Raw genomic sequence first — 19,390 nt, 5'->3', positions numbered from 1 at the left:
GAACACACAACTTAATTTTATCAATAATAATTCATTCCACTAGAGAATTATTATTGAACTACCGCACCAATCCCAAATTACATTTTGGGCTCCTTCTTATCATGAGTGTGTTAGTCTCCCTGTGTTTAAGATATCGAATGTCCACTAATTAAGTGAGTTACTGACAACTCATTTAATTAATATCTAAGTCCAAGAGTAGTACCACTCAACCTTATCGTCATGTCGGACTAAGTCCACCTGCAGGGTTTAACATGACAATCCTTATGAGCTCCTCTTGAGGACATTATCAACCTAGTATCTCTAGGACACAGTTTCCTTCTATAATCAACAACACACACTATAAGTGATACCATTTCCCAACTTATCGGGCTTATTGATTCATCGAACTAAATCTCACCCATTGATAAATTAAAGAAATAAATTTCAAATATATGTGTTTGTTATTATATTAGGATTAAGAGCACACACTTCCATAATAACCGAGGTCTTTGTTTCTTTATAAAATCAGTATAAAAGAAACGACATCAAATGGTCCTACTCAATACACTCTAAGTGTACTAGTGTAATTATACAGTCAAGATAAACTGATACCTAATTACACTACGACCTTCTAATGGTTTGTTCCTTTCCATTTTGGTCGTGAGCTACTGTTTATAATTTATAAGGTATTGATAACATGATCCTCTGTGTGTGACACCACACACCATGTTATCTACAATATAAATTAATTGAACAACTACATTTATCATAAATGTAGACATTTGACCAATGTGATTCTTATTACTAGATAAATGTTTATACCAAAAGCTAGGCTTTTAGTATACACCCTAACAGTGAGGACGTGTTCCCCGCAGATGGAACAGTTGGCGTCGGGTAGACCTAGGGTTTTCGGTTGAAAATCCGAAGTCAGACCTGGACAGTCCGTTGACTGTCAATATTTATTTTAGTATTCCTATTTTGTGCTAACTTTGTTTTGCAGGGTATGTGTTTGAGACTAACACATTTTGCAGGAACAAAAAAGTAACTTACACCTCGGATGAATAGTGTCTGAGGCACCTCCATGGAGCTTGGAGGCACCTCGGGTGCAAGCCGAAGCCAGCTACGGAGAGAAGTTGGAGGCGCCTCAAGAGAAGCTGGAGGCGCCTCAAGAGAAGCTGGAGGCGCCTTGGACCGCCACTTGGAGGCGCCTTGGAGGGAGCTGAAGGCGCCTTAAGCAGGATAAGATGTGACCTGGCTTAATCTGATCTACGCGGCTGACTCGGCTTGTTGGAGGCGCCTTGGATGGTGTTGGAGGCTCCTCCAGCACTGTATAAAAGAGGGGTTCGGGGCAGCAGCTAATCAACGAATTCTCAAGCTACCTTTCTTCAACGTGCTGCCAACGAGACGACCCGGAAGTGCTGTTACAAGTCCCCGACGACCCGGAGCTCCGCGATTTCGATTCTGTCGTCGGTATAATTCTTTTATTGTTATTGCACTTATTGTAATATATACTTGTAATCTCTTTGCGCGAAATAGTGAATTGTCCAAAGTAAACGCTCAACGAGCGTGGGCCTTGGAGTAGGAGTCCCCCAAGGCTCCAAACCAAGTAAAAATATTTGGGTCTTCTGTGTGTGGTTGTTTTTCCTTTAATTCCGCTACTTTAACTCGTCGAGTTTTTCGATTCCAAAAAGTGTGAAAGCCACGAGCGCTATTCACCCCTCCTCCCCCCTCCTCCTCTAGCGCTTCTCGATCCAACAGAATTAATATTAAAAATAATAATAATTAAATAATGATAAATAATTATAAGAATTAATAATTTAATAATGATAAGATTGGTCATCCTCTCTCTCTATTTCCAACTTATTTTCTCTGTCTCCGGAGAGAGAGAAAGAGAGAATATAATAAAATAATAAAAAAAATAATAAAATAATAAACGATAATAATCGTAATAATAATACTATAATATTATTAGGGTGGGTTTGACCATCTCTCCCTGTCCCGCTCATCTTCTCTCTCCTCATCAAGAGAGAAGGGGAGAGAGAAAGGAGGTAGAGATAATAATAAAATAATATATATATAATAATAATAAATAGCAAATGATTGTAATAAGAATTTAAAATTGGTAAGGTAGGTCGTTCTCTCTCATTCCCGGTGACATTCTCTCTCTGGGGAGAGTCAGATGGGAGAGAGAAGATACAAATAAAATAATAGAAATAATAATAAATCAAATTAATATTAAATAATAATTTAATAATTTCACCCGTGAGAGAGAGAGGGGAACGAGATGGAGGGGAGAGGGAGAATATAATAATAAAATAATAGGAATAATAATAAGGTAATTATTTTTATTAAGGAGAGGAGCGGAGAGAGATGATAATAAAAATTTCCCACCTAACCACTCTCTCTCTCTCAATTATTGCCTCATTTAATTACCTTAACTATTAGGCACTCTTTCTCCCAATCATTGCCCGCTTTAATTTCTCACTCACCCAACCTCTCTCTCAATCATTGTCTCATTTAATTTTCCACTCACCCAACCTCTCACCCAATCACACTCTCATCCTCCATTTCCCGGTTATAGTCTCTCTCCCCGGTGAGAGAGAAATTATGCAAGATAAAAATAATAATACTAGAATTAATATTAAAAATAATAATAAGTAAATAATAATAAATAGTTATAAGAATTAATAATTTAATAATGATAAGGTTGGTCATCCTCTCTCTCTATTTCCAACTTATCTTCTTTGTCCCCTATAGAGAAAGGAGAGATTATAATAAAATAATAGAAACAATAATAAAATAATAAACGGCAGTAATTATAAAAATAATAATATAATATTACTAGGGTGGGTCAAATTACCTCTCTCTCCCCGTCCCGCTCATCTTCTCTCTCCTCGTCAAGAGAGAAGGGGGGAGAAAAAGGAGAAGGAGATAATAATAAAATAATAGAGATATAATAAAAAAGTAATAGTAATATTAATAATAATTTAATTATGGAAATTAATAATAATTTAATATTATTACGACATGTGGTAATCTCTTAAACCCGGTCGAGAGAGAGGGGGCCAGAGCTAATAATACAATAATAGAATTAATAATAATAATAACTAAATGGGTTAATTCTCAATTTAATCTCTCATTATTTGATGTGGTGTTGATTTCGTCTCTAATTTTTCAATTGACCAAATTTAGTCCTTCAATTTTCGAACTTTTTCCCAAATTGATCCTTCCGTCCAAATCCCCGTTAAAATAGACGGAAAGACTTGTTTAACCGGTGGAAGTGACCAGTTACTTACTTCCTCCTCTTCATCCTCGTGGTGACCGCCTCTATTTTTGCTTTATCACGCCTCCCTCTCAACGCCGATCCCTCTGCTTTGTCCTCTCCGCTTTCTCGCTTCTTCTCTTTGCCTGTGGACTCTTCGCTCTCCGCGCCGCCACCGGCGTCGCCTTCCCCAAGAGAAGATGCGGCGGTGAGCGAGGGTTTGGCGGATCCGTTGCTGGTGAACCGAGGAGTTAGTTCCGAGAACGAAAATGGCGGTGCCAATTCTTCTTTTTCTTTGGGAAAGACTTGTTTTGAAGGGTGAATTTCTGAGAAGAGTGGAACTGAAGACCAAGATCTCCAAATTACACATCAACAGCCTGATGAGAAGAATCGAACAAATGGAGAAAAGATTAGCGGTTTAGTCGTGAAGACTCCTCCTAATGCAGCCGCTACAGTCCCTGTCGTTGCTGATGTTGCTACATTAATAAGGAACGAGTCCAGTCCTCCTACCGAGGTGAAGACTCAGAGCGGCCTCTCCATGGAATGCGACATATTCGACGGGAGGTGGGTGTGGGATGAAGTATTGAACCCTTCTATCCTCCTGGATCTTGTCCTTACATTGATGACGACTTCAATTGCCATAAGAATGGGAGCTTGTCCTGCCGAGGTGAAGGCCTCGTTGTTGGCCTTGATGTCTCGATCAGTGCTTCTTCGGAGCTTATAAACCAACAAAGGAAATAAATTTTTAAATCATGAACTCAATCAATGTCAGGATTAGGGAAATAGCGTAAGAATAATAGAAACCGGTCACTTCTACCGATTAAACAAGTCTTCCCGTCTATTTTAACGAGGATTTGGACGGAATGATCAATTTGGAAAAAAGTTCGAAAAATGAAGGACTAAATTTGGTCAATTAAAAAATTAGGGACGAAATCAGCACCACGTCAAATAATGAGGACTAAATTAAGAATTAACCCATAACTAAATAGTATTAATAAGAATTTAATATTTGTAAGGCAGATCGTACTCTCTCTCCTTGTCTCATCCTCTTCCTCCTTATATCGGTACGTTAGAAAGGAAAAAAAAATGAAAAACAGAGGTTTCGGTTTCCCGCTCGTATACCAAATGCAGATATCTAAAAATCCGAAATTTTGACATATTATATGACTCATTCCGACTTCAAACAGTCAAGATATGAAGTTAGAAAAAAAACATATTCGCATGACAGCCATGCTAAGCCCAAGCTTCATTTGTAATCTCCAACATAAAAATACCAACATGATTAGTTAAATTCAAAGGAAAGACGACTTGTGTATGGCCTATAGAAGCACCAAAAAAAAAAAGTGAAGAAATGATGGTGGATATTCTGCTTCTGCAATTCTTTGTTAGGCATTGAAACTAGACTTGTGATAGATTTGAAATATGTTTAAAAGTATATGTATATTTGAGCCTAATTTGTCGATCATATATGTTGTTGTCTTCATAATTGAGCTTAAAAATTTCCATCTGCTGTCTTTAATTTTATGTATTTAACAAGGAAAACTCCACTCAGGGCCGTCTCAAGGTTCTATGAGACCCTAGGCCAAAAAAAAATATTTAGTTCTTTAATATTTTTTTTTTTAAAATTTCCCTCACCCTTTTTCATTCGGACTTGGGACCGACAATGGTGGGTTTAAATTTTTTTTAAAAAAAATAAACTATTAATTTAAAATAATTTTTTATGTAAAATTTAGTAAAATTAATAATTTTTTATGTAAAATTTAGTTTTCTAACGATGCAAAATTAGTAATTAAATCTTTATATTAGAGTTTTGATAATATTTTTTTTTCAATTGATAAAATTGCTAAATTATTTAATCTTTCTTGAGACATTGTTGAACGTAAATAAGACTTTATTAATTTTAATTTTGAAAAAATTCTTTCTGCCGAAGCTACACTAACAGGTATAGTTAATAATATTCTATAAACTATCCATGCATTTGGAAAAGAATTTAATTTTTTTTATAAGGTTCAATACCTCAAGTGCGGTTTTTAATTCTGGATTTATTATTTCTCTTAAAACTTTTAATTCTAAAAATAAATCTAAACCATCAATATCAGATAACATGTCATGTTTTAAAAAGTTTTCAAGATTTAAACACTTTATTTTAAAAAACTCATCATCAAGCAATTTTAACTTTTCTACATCATATAAAAAATTAAAATTATCTTCATATATTTTAAATTGTTCAAATCTACTTTGAAGTGAAGAAATGACATGGTCAATAATATAATGAAAGTAATTAATTTTAAAAGATTCTTCTGGTTAAAACTTCACTTCATTAATTTTATTCTCATCAAATCGTTTATTTCTTCTAATTACATGTTTTTCACGAAATTTTGGTTCTATATTCATTTCATTTGCAATCTCTTTAGCAGAAATCATAGCAGATATAAATTCATTTTCTCTATAATCATTAAAAAAAAGAAACAAGACCTTTTAACTGATCTAACGCAATAGCAATGTTCATATCTTTATATTGTAAAAATTTACTAACAGTGTTAACTGCAAATAATATATCATACCAAATAACCATACCTAATAGAAATTCAAAATTTTCAAACTCATATGTTGCTAAAGAATTTGCTTCACTTTTTGTTTTAGGATCACCACCAGTTTCTGCAGGTTTATATAAAGCTTCTTTTATCTGCGGAGCTTGATATTTTATTGCTTTAACGCTTTCAAGATGACTTTCCCAACGTGTTTGTGATAATGGTTTAAGAGTTAAATTAGAAACATGGTCTTGTAAAATTTTTCATCTTTTTGTAGAAGAAGAAAATAATGAGTAAATTCGTTGTATCACACCAAAAAATGTTATAGCACTAGGACAAGAATTAGCCATATCACATAGTACTAAATTAAGACTATGACAAGCACATGGTGTATAAAAAGCCCTAGAATTTATATCTAACAATCTCTTTTGTACACCTTGTTGTTTACCTTTCATATTAGCTCCATTATCATATCCTTGTCCTCTTATGTCATTCACATCCAGTTCAATTTTCTTTATTATATTAATAAGCGTATTAAAAAGACCTTTTCCTGATGTATCATCTACTTTTAAAAATTCTATAAAATATTCTTCTATTTTGATTGGACTTGTTGAAATATCTACACATCTTAATATAAGAGACATTTGTTCTTGATGACTTACATCAGGAGTACAATCAAGTATAACTGAAAAGTATTTTGCCTCTTTTATTTTTTTAATTATAATATTATTTATTTCTTTTCCTAATATATTTATTAACTCATTTTGTATATTATGACCAAGATAATGATTATGAATTTTACCATTTTGAATACGTTTAAGGTGTTCTTGTATTATAGGATCAAATTCTGCTATCATTTCAATTAAACCTAAAAAATTTCCATTGTTATCTTGATAAATTTTCTCATTTGTGCCACGGAATGCCAAATTATTTTTTGCAAGATTTTTAACTATAGCAATAATTCTTATTAATACATTTTTCCAATGTTCTTTTTCCTTATTTATTTTTTCTTGTAAATTTTGATCAATGGTTTTATTTTTAAGCAATCTCATTTCAATATCAAACCAAATATTCATATTTATAATATGTTCACTGCTTGGTAAATCTGAAAACTTATGTCTGAAATCTGAATACTAAATTTTAAGTGGTGGAACACTTATAGACCTGAAAATAAAAAGTTAAATAAATCAAATAAGAGGCTCTGAAATTTGTAACTAATTTGAAACCTATTTGATAAATAACTTAAATTAATATCTTAAAAATGTTTAAAAGACTATTATACCCTTATATATTACTATCTCTATAATAAATTTAATTTATTTAATTATATACTAATATAGCATAAATATAATCGTATAAATTAAATATTACATAAAATCGGTAAGTTTATATATTTTATTATATTATTATTATTATTATTATTATAAATGTAGATGTAATATATATATATATATATATATATATATATATATATATATATATATATATATATATATATATATAATCGCGTTTATACTACCTATAAACTATAAACTAGGGTCAAAAAGCTTCTATATATCCGTAACATTATATATATGTATTATTGATTTGGTTTGAAAACTTCCTACTTGCTTATACAGGTTTGAAAACTTCATAAATCGTGCTTATATTGATAAATCGTGCTTATAAATAAATAGTTCGCAACCCATAGTGTTATTGAATTCAGAAATGTTCACAAAACATAATAATATTTAGATAGTGTTCACAAAACATAATAATATTTAAAATCACATATTAAATAATTGATTTCCTATTTCTTCACGCAAATTAATCATATATGCTTGATCAGCTTGTCTCGAGGACTCCATCATTGATGTCCATCGTTGTTGATTATCTGCAGTCGTAATTTCATCTTCAAATTGTTCAAAAAACGAGTCTGTTGTGCAATTTGTTCTAATAAAATTATGTATTGCTGCACAAGCAATAACAATATCCCTTTGAGTTCGAAAGTGATATGGAGCCATCTTATCCAATATAGGAAAGCGAGCTTTCAATACGCCAAATGTACGCTCGATAACATTTCTTAATTTTGCATGTGCATGATTGAATAATTCCTCTTTAGTTCGAGCTCTACCACCTCGTTGGAAATCTCCAAGCCAATAACGTACATTTCGATGGGGCGACATAAATCCTCGAATATGACAATATGCAGCATCACATAAATTATATTAATCTACAATTTCAAATAAATTGTAAACATAGAAGTTTAAAATAATTAATAATAATAACAACAACAATAATAATGTACCTGGACCCGGAAAGGGAAAGTTTGACCTTGGATTACGCATTGTTTCGGTTAAGACTTTAGAATCATGTGCCACTCCTTCCCATCCCGCCCAAATGAATGTAAATAACATATCAAAATTGCATATAGCCAGTACATTCTGATAACATTTTCCTTTTCCCCTTCCTCTATATCGAACTTGTTCATTTATTGGAACAATGGCATGTACTAGAGTTCCATCTAAGGCACCTATAGCACCCTAAATAAATGTTATAATAAATTATTTATATCATGAAATGAGAAAGAAATAGTTACAATATGTTTAATTGAATATTAAATATTTACCTTAAACACTTCTCGAAGACGTTTATGCCTTATATCATGAGATATTTGATTACCTTGAGTAGGAACAATAATTTCCTTAGAGAATTTCAGCATAGCTTTTAGAACTTCATGAAAGTAGAAGTTGATTGTTTGCGTTGAATGGCAAAATCTTCGTTTGACAAATCGTACTCGCAAATTATGGCTTAAAGTAATTAAAAACATAGACATCTTCAGGGCCGTCTCAAGGTTTCATGAGGCCCTAGGCCAAAAAAATTAGGTCTTTAATAATTTTTTTAAAAAAAAAAATTTCCCCTCACCCTTTTTCATTCGGACTTGGGACCGACAATGGCGGGTTTAAAAATTTTTTTTTAAAAAAATAAATATTAATTTAAAAGTAAATTTTTATATAAAATTTAGTTTTCTAACTTTTTGAGATGCAAAATTATTAATTAAATTTTTATATTCAAGTTTTGATAATAAATTTTTTTCAATTGATAAAATTGCTAGATTATTTAATCTTTCTTGAGACATAGTTGAACGTAAATAAGATTTTATTAATTTTAATTTTGAAAAACTTCTTTCTGCCGAAGCTACACTAACTGGTATAGTTAATAATATTCTATAAGCTATCCATGCATTAGGAAAAGAATTTAATTTTTTTATAAGGTTTAAAACCTCAAGTGCGTTTTTTAATTCTGGATTTATTATTTCTTTTAAAACTTTTAATTTTGAAAATAAATCTAAACCATCAATATCAGATAACATGTCATGTGTTAAAAAATTTTCAAGATTTAAACATTTTATTTTTAAAAAATTATCATCAAGCAATTTTAAATTTTCTATGTCATATAAAAAATTAAAATTATCTTCATATATTTTAAATTGTTCAAATCTACTTTGAAGTGAAGAAATAGCATGGTCAATAATATAATTAAAATAATTAATTTTAAAAGATTCTTCAGGTGAAAGTTTCACCTCATTAATTTTATTCTCATCAAATCGTTTATTTCTTCTAATTACACGTTTTTCATGAAATTTTGGTTCTATATTCATTTCATTTGCAATCTCTTTAGCAGAAATCATAGCAGATATGAATCCATTTTCTCTATAATCATTAAAAAAAGAAACAAGACCTTTTAATTGATCTAATGCAATAGTAATATTCATATCTTTATACTGTAAAGATTTACTGACAGTATTAACTGCAAATAATATATCATACCAAATAACCATACCTAATAAAAATTCAAAATTTTCAAACTCATATGTTGCTAAAGAATTTGCTTCACTTTTTGTTTTAGGATCATCACTAGTTTCTGCAAGTTTATATAAAGCTTCTCTTATCTGTGGAGCTTGATATTTTATTGCTTTAACACTTTCAAGATGACTTTCCCAATGTGTTTGTGATAATGGTTTAAGAGTTAAATTAGAAACATGGTCTTGTAAAATTTTCCATCTTTTTGTAGAAGAAGAAAATAATGAGTAAATACGTTGTATCACACCAAAAAATGTTATAGCACTAGGACATGAATTAGCCATATCACATAGTACTAAATTAAGACTATGACAACCACATGGTGTATAAAAAGCTCTAGAATTTATATCTAACAATCTCTTTTGTACGCCTTGTTGTTTACCTTTCATATTAGCTCCATTATCATATCCTTGTCCTCTTATGTCATTTACATCTAGTTCAATTTTCTTTATTATATTAATAAGAGTATCAAAAAGACCTTTTCCTGATGTATCATCTACTTTTAAAAATTCTATAAAATATTCTTCTATTTTAATTGGACTTGTTGAAATATCTACACATCTTAATATAAGAGACATTTGTTCTTGATGACTTACATCAGGAGTACAATCAAGTATAACTGAAAAATATTTTGCTTCTTTTATTTTTTTAATTATAATATTGTTTACTTCTTTTCCTAATATATTTATTAACTCATTTTGTATATTATGCCCCAGATAATGATTATGAATTTTTCCATTTTGAATACGTTTAAGGTGTTCTTGCATTATAGGATCAAATTCTGCAATCATTTCAATTAAACCTAAAAAATTTCCATTGTTATCTTGATAAATTTTCTCATTTGTACCAGCCAAATTATTTTTTGCAAGATTTTTAACTATAGCTATAATTCTTATTAATACATTATTCCAATGTTCTTTTTCCTTATTTATTTTTTCTTGTAAATTTTGATCAATTGTTTTATTTTTAACCAATCTCATTTCAATATCAAACCAAATATTCATATTTATAATATGTTCACTGCTTGTTTCGTAACTTTTAAGTTTGGCACTAAGATTTTTCCAATCTCGACATCCTTCATTTGCTAATTGAATTGTAATTGATTTTTGACTAAATAATTTACAACAAAAACAAAATACTTTATCTAATTCTTTTGAATATATTAACCATTTCCTATCATGTTTTTCTCCATTTGGCAATTTTCGAATGTAATGAATTATAGAAAAATGTCTAGAATTTTCATCATTTGGAAAAGAAATATTGATTTCTCTAATTGGACCTTTTTCAACTAATAAATCTATTAAATTGGTATTAATATTTTTCCATTGTGCTGGATCATATATATTTTGAATAATAGTTTCATCAATATTATTTAAAAAATTATCTTTATGGTCTATTAAGTCATCTTTTTCTTCTCCTGAATTACAATTATTTTCTTCATTAATATTAATTTTTGATGAATTCGATTTATGATCATTAGAAAGCTCTTGATAGATTTCTGTTTGTCCTAAAGTATTATCCTCCGGTGAAAATTCAATTAATTTTTCATTTAAATTTTCAATTGTATTATTTTCTGAATTTTGATTTTGATTATTAATAATAAATCTATCAAGTGCACCTTTTTGAGATTGGATAAATTCTTCTATTTTTCTTTTTTTCATACGTTTCATATATCCAGAATCATATTTTTTTACAGACATATTTATATTAAAATAATAATAACAAAGAAAATATTAGTCTCTACTATTTTATCAAAATAAAATTACATAAATTAAATTAAAAATAAAACCTGATTTCCGCAGTGTAGTTTTAATTTAATGATATTTCAAACTTCGACTATTACCTGCACAAATATAATAAGAAAATAAAAATATTAAATTTAATTTGCATGAATCAATTTAAATAGTATATAATAAACTGTACTTAACAATTAACAGTCTAACAAGTATATAATAAATCAGATTATTGCAGTTAAAAAGTATTAAAAATTTATGATTCATATTTTATGATTTTTTAATTGCATAAATCAGGTTAGTAAATAGTAATGCTAGTAATTTGCTTGCATCGAAAAATAAAATATGGAGAAAAAAATTTCATACAATTGGTCAATTGCTAATGATCTATTTTTCTAACGATATTTGGATTCATTCTATCTACAATTTATTATTTATACAAAACAATAAAGAATATTTCGATAAAGAAGAAAAAATCAGAAAAAGAATTACCAGATGATCGAGGAAGACAAAGGACGTCTTCTTAAATTAAGAGTTGAGAGCACTGATGCAGTGACGAGGGAGAAAAAATTCAAAGAATGAAATTTGAGAGAATCAGTAGTGAGAACATAAGAAGAATGTGATTATGTGAAGAAAAGAAAATGAAATTCGGATGTGGAACAGTGGAAGGTTGATAGCTTTAATAGAATTGTATATGAATATAATAATTATAATTAAGATATCATTAATTAAAGTTTCATTGGAATTAATTAAAGTTTCCATTGGAATTGATAACTGATTTTGACTTGTGGAAATCGAAGGGTTACATTTCAAAAGTAACGGTTTTATCATTGACAAAATTAAATTTTAATTATTAAATATATATAAGAAAATTTAATACTAATGGGCCCCAATTTTATTGGGGCCCTAGGCATAGGCCTTAAAGGCTTATGCCTTAAGCCGGCACTGTAGCTATAATTCTTATTAATACATTATTCCAATGTTCTTTTTCCTTATTTATTTTTTCTTGTAAATTTTGATCAATTGTTTTATTTTTAACCAATTTCATTTCAATATCAAACCAAATATTCATATTTATAATATGTTCACTGCTTGTTTCGTGACTTTTAAGTTTGGCACTAAGATTTTTCCAATCTCGACATCCTTCATTTGCTAATTGAATTGTAATTGATTTTTGACTAAATAATTTACAACAAAAACAAAATACTTTATCTAATTCTTTTGAATATATTAACCATTTCCTATCATGTTTTTCTCCATTTGGCAATTTTCGAATGTAATGAATTATAGAAAAATGTCTAGAATTTTCATCATTTGGAAAAGAAATATTGATTTCTCTAATTGGACCTTTTTCAACTAATAAATCTATTAAATTGGTATTAATATTTTTCCATTGTGCTGGATCATATATATTTTGAATAATAGTTTCATCAATATTATTTAAAAAATTATCTTTATGGTCTATTAAGTCATCTTTTTCTTCTCCTGAATTATAATTATTTTCTTCATTAATATTAATTTTTGATGAATTCGATTTATGATCATTAGAAAGCTCTTGATAGATTTCTGTTTGTCCTAAAGTATTATCCTCCGGTGAAAATTCAATTAATTTTTCATTTAAATTTTCAATTGTATTATTTTCTGAATTTTGATTTTGATTATTAATAATAAATCTATCAAGTGCACCTTTTTGAGATTGGATAAATTCTTCTATTTTTCTTTTTTTCATACGTTTCATATATCCAGAATCATATTTTTTTACAGACATATTTATATTAAAATAATAATAACAAAGAAAATATTAGTCTCTACTATTTTATCAAAATAAAATTACATAAATTAAATTAAAAATAAAACCTGATTTCCGCAATGTAGTTTTAATTTAATGATATTTCAAACTTCGACTATTACCTGCACAAATATAATAAGAAAATAAAAATATTAAATTTAATTTGCATGAATCAATTTAAATAGTATATAATAAACTGTACTTAACAATTAACAGTCTAACAAGTATATAATAAATCAGATTATTGCAGTTAAAAAGTATTAAAAATTTATGATTCATATTTTATGATTTTTTAATTGCATAAATCAGGTTAGTAAATAGTAATGCTAGTAATTTGCTTGCATCGAAAAATAAAGTATGGAGAAAAAAATTTCATACAATTGGTCAATTGCTAATGATCTATTTTTCTAACGATATTTGGATTCATTCTATCTACAATTTATTATTTATACAAAACAATAAAGAATATTTCGATAAAGAAGAAAAAATCGGAAAAAGAATTACCAGATGATCGAGGAAGACGAAGGACGTCTTCTGAAATTAAGAGTTGAGAGCACTGATGCGGTGACGAGGGAGAAAAAATTCAAAGAATGAAATTTGAGAGAATCAGTAGTGAGAATATAAGAAGAATGTGATTATGTGAAGAAAAGAAAATGAAATTCGGATGTGGAACAGTGGAAGGTTGATAGCTTTAATAGAATTGTATATGAATATAATAATTATAATTAAGATATCATTAATTAAAGTTTCATTGGAATTAATTAAAGTTTCCATTGGAATTGATAACTGATTTTGACTTGTGGAAATCGAAGGGTTACATTTCAAAAGTAACGGTTTTATCATTGACAAAATTAAATTTTAATTATTAAATATATATAAGAAAATTTAATACTAATGGGCCCCAATTTTATTGGGGCCCTAGGCATAGGCCTTTTAAGGCCTATGCCTTAAGCCGGCACTGGACATCTTCTCTTCCACCGATATATAACGACTATCTTTTAACCATTCATTTTCTCTAAAAATAGAGCAAATCTTTATAAAAGCTTCTTTCTTCATCCTCAACATTTCTTGGCAATGAGCTGGATTTCCTTCAATAATTTCTTTAACATAACTGGCTCCATCAAGTAAAGAAATAGCATCAGGCCTTTGACCCCTTCGTCTTCTTCTCATAAGTAAAATTAGACGAAGGATAGTGATGACCTTTTTCCTTTTATTACCAGTCAACATATTAAATAACTTTGAATCACAAAATAGCCTGTAAAACCAAATTTTAAAAGAATTATAAAGGGTATAACACAATATACTTAAATCACAAATATATAAAAACCAATTACGAACCAAACAAAATGATGTTTCAAAATTAAAAGTTTAAACAAAATAACATTCATAACATAATCATAATAAAGTCAAGTCCTTTCCTACCATAATTCTATATCAAGCCCATCTTCTTTCCTACCATTATAAGCCATTGTTTTTTAGCTTCATCACTTTTCTTCCTAAGATGCATCCAAAATTCTCTATATGTCTTACTTTCACAAAATATTGTCCCAGCAACAAAATATAAAGGATCGCTCTCATCCAACATATCATCAAGAACTTTGGAACATTCTTCTACGCTTGCCTCATCTGAATCATTTAAATTCTTAAGAGTTTCTAAAATCTGTTCGTCAATATATTCAGATTTGTTTGACTTTCGGCGTTTAGACTTTGAATGTTCTATGCTAGGACTATGAGATATCTCTCTTTCCAAATCAACATCGACCTCAACCTCAACATCAACATCAATAGTAATGTTACTATTTGGAATAGTTGGTGGCATTTCTTCCATTGAGGGACCCCATGCATCTTTCCCCGTAGTTGTAATACCATCAAATAGTGACTTCATTTCATCTGCAAATTGTAGGCCGACATATCGAATTTGTTTTGCGTCTGGATAGATCTATAAAAAATATACAAAAGTGAGTGAATATAATATATATATATATATATATATATATATATATATATATATATATATATATATATATAGCACTATTAAATTAATTAAAAATCTTATAACTTACCTTAGTATAGTCATCCCACTCTTCAGAAGTCCAGCTAACAGTATTGCTAATGGGATCGTATCCATTCCCAGTTTTATTAACTATTCTTTCCCAGATGTTGTACTTTCTTTTCAGGTAATCCAGTTGATTTTTCAACTGTTTTTGAGTAAGATCAAGTCCCTTTTTTTCTTTCATAAGATTACCAATTAGATCCCATGAACGTTTCTTAAAACTACTTCCACTCCTATTTCCACTAGTGCTTTCTTCAATACACGCATCTAAAAATGTTTTCAGAATTTCTGGATCTTTCCAATTAGCTCTTTTATCAACCATTTTATTTGTATTACTTGCCTAAAAAATAATAACATTTAACAACGTAAGTAAATAAAATCGATAAGTTTATATATATGTTTATTATTATTATTATTATTATTATTATTATTATTATTATTATATAAATGTAGATGTAATATATATATATATAATCGTACTTATTCTACCTATAAACTAGAGTTCAAAAAAGTTTCTATATTTTGAAAACTTCCTACTTGCTTTTATATTATGCATAATATTAGGGTTTGAAAACTTTTTATTCAATAATATATATATGGATTAGGTTTGAAAACTTCCTAAATCGTGGTTATATTATGTATTTGGGTTGAAAACTTCCTAAATAATATTAAATCGTGATAATATGCATAATATTAGGGGTTAAAAACTTTTTATATACTAGGTTGAAAATACATTAAACTAATCAAACAAGAAATGAAATATGAAATAAGAAATCATAAGAAACAAGAAAAGAAAGAAGATACCTGAGATGAAGACATGAGAAGATGAACAGCTAGGTAAAGCTGAGAGAGAGAGTTGAAGAAGAAGCGGCGAAATAGCTAGGTAAAGCTGAGAGAGAGAGAGAGTTGAAGAAGCGGCGGCTAAATGGTGAAGAAAAACCTAAATTCTAATATATATATATGAATGTAATTTTATTAATTATACAAGGGTATATAAGTCTTTATAAGTTTAATTTTAACTTACCGTGTTAAGATAGAAAAAAATAAGCTAAATATTTTAGCTTATTTTTTTGGTCTGAGCGTGTTAAGTTTTTTAGCTAATAAGCTGTTTTAAAATAGGTTATCAAATGAACTTTTTTTAAAAAAAGTCCTTATTATATTAATTTAAGCGATAAGCTGCATTACCAAACACCACCTAAGATTTTTCCAATCACAACACCCTTCGTTTGCTAATTGAATTGTAATTGATTTTTGACTAAATAATTTACAACAAAAACAAAATACTTTATCTAATTCTTTTGAATATATTAACCATTTTCCATCATGTTTTTCTCCATTGGGTAATTTTCGAATGTAATGAATCATAGAAAAATATCTAGAATTTTCATCATTTGGAAAAGAAATATTAATTTCTCTAATTCTACAAAAATGCATGAGTTTAACGACGGGAGTACCGACGGAATCTCAACTCCGTCGGCGTATACCGACTGAATATACCTCTGTCGGGAAGTACCGACGGGATTTAGATCGGTCGGTAATTACCGACGGAATAGTGATTCCGTCGGTAATTATCGACGGAAATAATAGTTCCGTCGGTGATTGCCGACGAAATTATTATTTCCGTCGGTAATTACCGACGGAATCACTATTCCGTCGGGGAGTCCCATAATATCGTCGTTAGAATTTTGTGTATTTCCAACGGACTTCTTATTCCGTCGGTAAATAGGCTGGTGTGGGCGTAAACATGACCGGCGGAATGATATTCAGTCGGTAATTAACGGGTTTAGGGTTTTATTATACCGACGGAAAGAGTATTCCGTCGGTAAGTTACCGCCCGTACCCGTTTTCTTTGCATTCGCTAAACCTTACCCGATAACTAGCCGAAATCACCGACGGAATTAACCATTCCGTCGGTGATTACCGACGGAATTAATGTTCCGTCGGTAATTACCGACGGAAATATATTTCCATCGGTAAATCACGTTTTAGGGCACAGATTGTCCCTTTCCTCTTCGCGCGACCTCTTTCTTTCCTCAGCGGCGGCGATATTCCGGCGGCTCTCTCCAGCGATCTCGGCGCCATTTCCTCCCGTTCACACCATTCCGGCGATCTCTCAGGTATGCTCTTCTATTCTCCTCTCTCGTTTGCGTTTCACACGGCCGGCAGCCGCGCCCTGCTCGTGGATCGCTGCCGGCGGCCTGTTCACGGCCGGCAAAGTGCTTGCGGCCGGCGGCCTGCTCGAGGCCGGCGGCCTGCTCGCCGCCGGCGGCCAGCGGCCTGCTCGCCGCCGGCGGCCAGCGGGCTGCTCGCGCCTCAATGCTCGCGGCTGGCGGCCTGCTCACGACTCGCCGCTCGCGGCCAGCAGCCTGCTCGCAATTGTAGCGGTGTTTTGTTACTGTTCGTAGCTGAGCACAATGTTAACCCTAGAAAATTTAAGTGTCGTGACATATTTTGATCAATTTCGCTATTGTACTTGCATAAAATGTAGTTTGATTGATGCTTCTCATATATGTATGATTATTTCATTTGATAATGCTATAAGGAACAACATGTTTATAATAGTTTCATTTAATTGTTCTAGTGTAGAGGTGATTTATGGTAATATGATATGATGATCGTGAGATGAAATTGTGCACATAATTCTTTATTTAAACTTATTTCAAGTGATACAACAAGTTTAATAATGTTTCAATTTATATTCTCTTTAGGTTATATCAATGTGTATGAACAAAGCTTGGATGTACAATCTATTAGACAATGGTTTTATCAGAGATGATTTTATTGCTGAAGTTGAACAGTTTGTGATTTTTGCTAAAAGTCATCCAGAATGTATGAATGGTTCTGAGTTACGGTGTCCGTGCAATCATAAAAAAATGTCAAAATAGAGCATTTCGTGATGAAGATACCGTAAAAATGCACATATGTAGAAATGAATTTGTGCCAAATTACTACAATTGGTATTGCCACGCAGAGCCTTATATATATGAACCAATTGGGTCATCTGGTGGTTCGTATTCTGGGACTACTGTTACAGCTCCTGAAGCATCAAATAATTATGATATTTCAATGCAATCAATGGTTCAAGATGCGATGAATGCAGTTGATTATTCGAATATAGATGTGTGTTGTTCAAATGTTCATGGTATGATCCAACCCCAAGAACAGGTACCAGAATACATCCAAATTATAATTTAGTAGAGGTTAATGCAAACAGAAGGTTCAATAAGTTTGAACCTTTCATTTTTGCAATACAAGCGGGTCAGGTGGTTTATCTTGAATATCCTACGAAGAGAAGAAGAGCTAGTGAGTGGTTGTCTGTTTGTCGATTGAAGTCTAGTTCAACCATAGAAATGCCGAACACTATTATTGCTCAAAACCATGATGCATTTCAGAATGACGAAGTAGAGAGACATTCGGTTGATTCACAAATCCAATCTACATCACAATTACTTGTAGATGGTAATGCCACTGACGAGGAGATAGATGATGGAGAGAAATCCAGCAGTGAAGATTTTGTTGAACTAACAGAGTCTAGCGACGACGACTTACAAACTGTTAATGTTGAGTAGAAATGCTTCCAGAGTCTAGCATTGATTAAATTTTAGCATTATTATTCATCTAGTAAGTTATGCTTTAATCATGTTTTGTTGCTTATTTATCATGTTATTAAAGATTTATTATGATGTGTGCTAATATGTTTTTGTAGATATAAGGTATCATGGCAGATCTTCCAGCACCACTCCGTGGATCCACCGTACTTAGGGTTGTTGGAGAGTCGTAAGTATTTTTTTTATTATTAGTAATTCAAGTTCTTTATTTATAACATATATCTTATGTCTTAATATTGCTTATATGTAGGTTTACTCCCGACGGCCATCGAGTATCCACATATATCACACGGAAATTTAAGGAAAGAGTCTGCATATCTGGGACTACATGGAGACATGTAGATGCTGAAACTAAGGATTTCTATTATCAAAAATTTGTGGTAAGTAAATTGAATATGTACATTATATTTATCCTTTAATATTCTAAAATTTTATTTTTAAATTGCAGAAAAATATACATGGGAGGAGGGACACGAGGTAGAATTTGCAAAAACTTGGAATATTTATTGTGCCAAGTTGTACAAAGACCTATTATACTATGTGAGAAAGGATGGCACACGACCTGCTTATGTATCCGAGGAGATTTGGAGTGC

General features: G+C 30.6%; 1 protein-coding gene across 1 annotated transcript; it reads right to left on the bottom strand.

Annotated features, from left to right (window-relative positions):
* Window positions 1-14,565: 14,565 nt before the first annotated feature.
* On the bottom strand, window positions 14,566-15,511 carry LOC121995516. The gene is made up of 2 exons (XM_042549240.1): window positions 15,200-15,511; window positions 14,566-15,075 (listed from the first exon to the last, which is right to left on the bottom strand). Exons 1-2 carry the CDS (start codon window positions 15,509-15,511, stop codon window positions 14,566-14,568), a joined length of 822 nt encoding a protein of 273 aa, XP_042405174.1.
* Window positions 15,512-19,390: the final 3,879 nt, after the last annotated feature.

This window comes from Zingiber officinale, chromosome 6A, assembly GCF_018446385.1.
Source record: "Zingiber officinale cultivar Zhangliang chromosome 6A, Zo_v1.1, whole genome shotgun sequence".
NCBI classification, from domain to species: domain Eukaryota; kingdom Viridiplantae; phylum Streptophyta; class Magnoliopsida; order Zingiberales; family Zingiberaceae; genus Zingiber; species Zingiber officinale.
This window is presented reverse-complemented; position numbering and strand designations above follow the sequence as displayed.